The 3,325-nt window shown below is 50.3% G+C and overlaps 2 protein-coding genes across 2 annotated transcripts in view; both read right to left on the reverse strand.

Moving 5' to 3' along the window:
• The window catches only part of Pmar_PMAR014536 (hypothetical protein), a gene marked incomplete at both ends in the record, with an annotated part of 1,090 nt that extends 323 nt beyond the window's left edge, over nucleotides 1–767 (reverse strand). The window contains one exon of the mRNA XM_002779394.1: nucleotides 687–767. Coding sequence (XP_002779440.1) covers nucleotides 687–767 — 81 coding nt within the window. The remainder of the gene's footprint in view (nucleotides 1–686) is intronic.
• A 666-nt stretch (nucleotides 768–1,433) lies between these two features.
• Pmar_PMAR014537 (hypothetical protein) lies at nucleotides 1,434–2,612 on the reverse strand. The gene is made up of 5 exons (XM_002779395.1): nucleotides 2,311–2,612; nucleotides 2,165–2,265; nucleotides 1,814–2,116; nucleotides 1,572–1,645; nucleotides 1,434–1,526 (listed from the first exon to the last, which is right to left on the reverse strand). Exons 1-5 carry the CDS (start codon nucleotides 2,329–2,331, stop codon nucleotides 1,444–1,446), a joined length of 582 nt encoding a protein of 193 aa, XP_002779441.1. The 5' UTR covers nucleotides 2,332–2,612; the 3' UTR covers nucleotides 1,434–1,443.
• Between the last annotated feature and the right edge of the window lie 713 nt (nucleotides 2,613–3,325).

The raw sequence follows: 3,325 nt of genomic DNA on the forward strand, positions 1-3,325 counted from the left end.
ATCATCAGCACGCATAGGGAAGGTGTTACATCTTGTATCGGGAGGATATCATCTATGAGGTTGTCTTCAAGTTGAATAATCTTCAATTTGCGCAACCTCCCAAGGTACAATGGCAGAGTCGTCAGGCGGTTTCTCGACGCCGAGAGTATCTCCAAATTCGTGTTCAAATACCTGGAAACCTAAATCCAGGAGACTGCCATATCGATCAAGATGGCGCGCGCGCCCAACAGAGAAGGAACTACACCGCACATTACAAATCATGGGGAAGAGTGTCCACTTGATTCCCACTGATGTCCAGCACCTACAATACTGTCGATATCTGCCAAACTGATGATGGCGTTCACCTGAAGGCGTTTCAATGGACTCAGCCTCGGCAGCGTGCCTGATATCCTATTCATATTCTCATTAGTAAAGGAGTGGAAGGAGTCCGCAGTGTTGTGCAAGTAGAGCTCCTGAGGAAGTCACCATTACAAAGAGGAGACTGCGACTCTTCAGGAGTTGGAGCAAATGTTTAATCGACAAGCCTCCTCGATGATAGAAATCTCACAAGTATAATTAACTCCACTTTTGAGCGAGCAGTCTACTACTTATCGATCCTAAGGCTTCACCTCTAGGTATATCAAGTAGCTGATACTCGATGGTACACTGCCCCTCAATCGATTATCCGACAGCGATATAGACCGTACAAAGCCGAACTCATTGCACTCTATACCGTACCTGCTCCCAAAACACATTCCACCGGAGAGGGTGTTACCAGTGAATACCATCCGTTCCAGCAAGGCTCTCCTTCCAACCATCCGTATTTATTCCTCCAGTTCATGCCATCGAGTTGAGTGAAGAAATCCGACAGAGCATTCCATTCTAGCTCTTTCTGCGTCCCTGCGTCGGGCGATAACGGAGGGTGGCAACCGTGTGTCGGCAATTGAGATGCCGATGCCGCCTCCAACGTTGGAGCTATATATCTACACCTCAGCCGACTACTAGGAACCTGTCGAGGCATCTCTCTCACCCACAGGCGTCCATGAAGTCAACCTTCTCTCGCTGGCTGTTGTGCCATCTACCTACAGGAAGCTGCTGTACTACTTCGACGGTGGTATGGAAAGATCTTACCATCTTCAGTTCTAACTAGACTGTCTTCTGGTAGTATAATGGTATCAGCCGCTGGGTCTTGAGTCGAGTATTGGCTACGAGCAAGGAAGACTACAAGGCAGCTGCAACAGAGACGCAACAGCATGGCAAACAGGGATAAAATTTCCTGTCTCATGAGCGAATCCCCAGAATAGAGGCGATAGCACGAGAATGAGCCCCGAAGCCTCGTATTGCCACCACTCTCCAAAAAACAGCATAAATACTGAGTGAAACATGGCATGGTGACGTAGCACGGAGAGCTCTGATTGAATACAGGATCCGGTAAGACATCAACTCATTCAGTCAGTCGTTTCCTTATCCCGCCGAGTTCCTCGACAACACACCCGACTTGTGTGAATCCATGAAGTCAATTGATGTGAAGCGATAACCGTCGGCACCTGCACGATGTCAGGGCTACGGGTACCCAAGGAATAGAGCCCCACCTCCTAGGGGTAGAGATGATGCTGAGGATGACGAGGGCACGTGGATGTGATGCTCCTCGGAAGCTAAGGAGTACCTGTGTGGAAGTAGGCAGCTAGCGCTGAAAAGTGACAATACTGAGCTACCGAGGACATCGTAATGCGAAAGTGCGAAAAGTCATTACTATCACTGCTGAATTCTCCTACATATCGATCAAAACCATCTTGGACTACACGTGAAAAGCAACTTCCCAGTGTCGCCTCACCTCTCTTGATCATCGTTCCCTCCTACACTGTTCGGCTCAACCTTCTTTCCAACCTCATAAATATCTTCAGCAGAGCCAATGAGTACCCTTCCAGACTCTCTCCGTCTCTCCACGGGTTCCTCATCAAACTCCTCAAAGCCCGTTATTATCAGAGGCTCTGGTTTCACCCCTTGGTTAGCCCTATCTTTCGAGCACGAGGACATTTCGCGGGGATCTCTCACAAGCTTAGGAGAACTTGGTTCACGCCGGGCACAGTGTCGTGCGGCATTCATTCTCGGATGGGAGGGGTAACCCACACACGAACTACGGGAGGAGTGGTATAACCAATTACTGCATGCATACACAACGTACCTCTCGGGCGTGGATAGCGGCAAGGACTCCACGGACTGCCGTCCCAGTGTCCACCGCGAGGGCAGCCGTCGGGAAGCTGTCCAGGAAGAGCTGCTCGATGCCTAATCACGAGAGTATGCGAGCATGATGCAGTGGCCGCCACCTACTGGGTAACTCCTAGCTCCCATAGTCTCGCTGCTCGCTCGAGCATCCCTGTGTCTATCGCTCAGAGGACTGCGATAGGAACAACAAGGTTGATGATAGAATGAAAAAAGAAAACGAGAGTGAGACAAGTGCCTTGTAGGCACTGCCTACAAGGTAGACGTATTGCAATAGATATTCAGGAGGAATCGAAAAAAAGGCTAGATGACGAATATATCCGCGCTACAGTGCTACTCGCTCGCCACATAGTGACAAGCAACTATGGCGAGGAAGAGTCGATGGGGAAACGACAAGGTGTCATCGACAACGAAAGACTGTACGGAGCCATCTAATTGCCTTGATGATCGGATCCTTTGTGGAGGGCATCGAGGGCTGAGCTCTTCCTCAACAGACACCGGGCTCAAGTCCTGGGGCCTGCTTCTCCTATCACGTCTACGACTATACTGGCTCCTACGAGAAACTGCAAGGAGTGACCGCGTCCACTGCCAAGTGACGAATATTGCTGGGTACTCAATTTCCCTAGTCTCCGCGACAATGCCTCATGGAGCCTCTCCGCGCGTCTGAAGAAGATATTGTAAGCGCTGCACCAACAAATTTTGTTACGTTTCGAAATAATCCTGATGACTTGAGCTGACTCGATGCTTCCCAACGGCTAGCATCCTCCTCAACCCACGAAGATACTCGTTCAGTATCTCTTCGCATGCTACATCCTCAACCATTGCTAACCGATTTGGTCTGTCGAGCAACTCGCTGCAATTCGACGCTCGGGATGCCGCGATGCCGAGATATGGTACCTATCACGAACCCGTCCTTCACCAAGCGCACTCGGATTCTGAAGCTAGAACGAACTGCCGACATCTCGGGAGAGCACTGAGCCAAGAGAGATTAGGAGCAGCACCCCACCATATTAGAGCGCGACTCGCATCTTGGATCACGCGCGAGCGTCGTTGGTGCCTGAGTAGGGGCGCGAAAGTTCAAACCAAAGGAAATTTCCAGATAAGATCTCCACGATTGTAACGA

Source organism: Perkinsus marinus (assembly GCF_000006405.1).
Source record: "Perkinsus marinus ATCC 50983 genomic scaffold scf_1104296947560, whole genome shotgun sequence".
Taxonomy (NCBI): domain Eukaryota; phylum Perkinsozoa; order Perkinsida; family Perkinsidae; genus Perkinsus; species Perkinsus marinus.

Excerpts from the sequence above, each read along its gene's own strand:
- Pmar_PMAR014537 (XM_002779395.1), bottom strand. The coding sequence starts at position 2,331 with ATGGGAGCTAGGAGTTACCCA. Across the intron at positions 2,117-2,164 it reads CCGCTATCCACGCCCGAGAG|TTCGTGTGTGGGTTACCCCT; the intron begins GTACGTTGTGTA and ends CTCCTCCCGTAG. Across the intron at positions 1,527-1,571 it reads ATCATCTCTACCCCTAGGAG|GTGCCGACGGTTATCGCTTC; the intron begins GTGGGGCTCTAT and ends GACATCGTGCAG.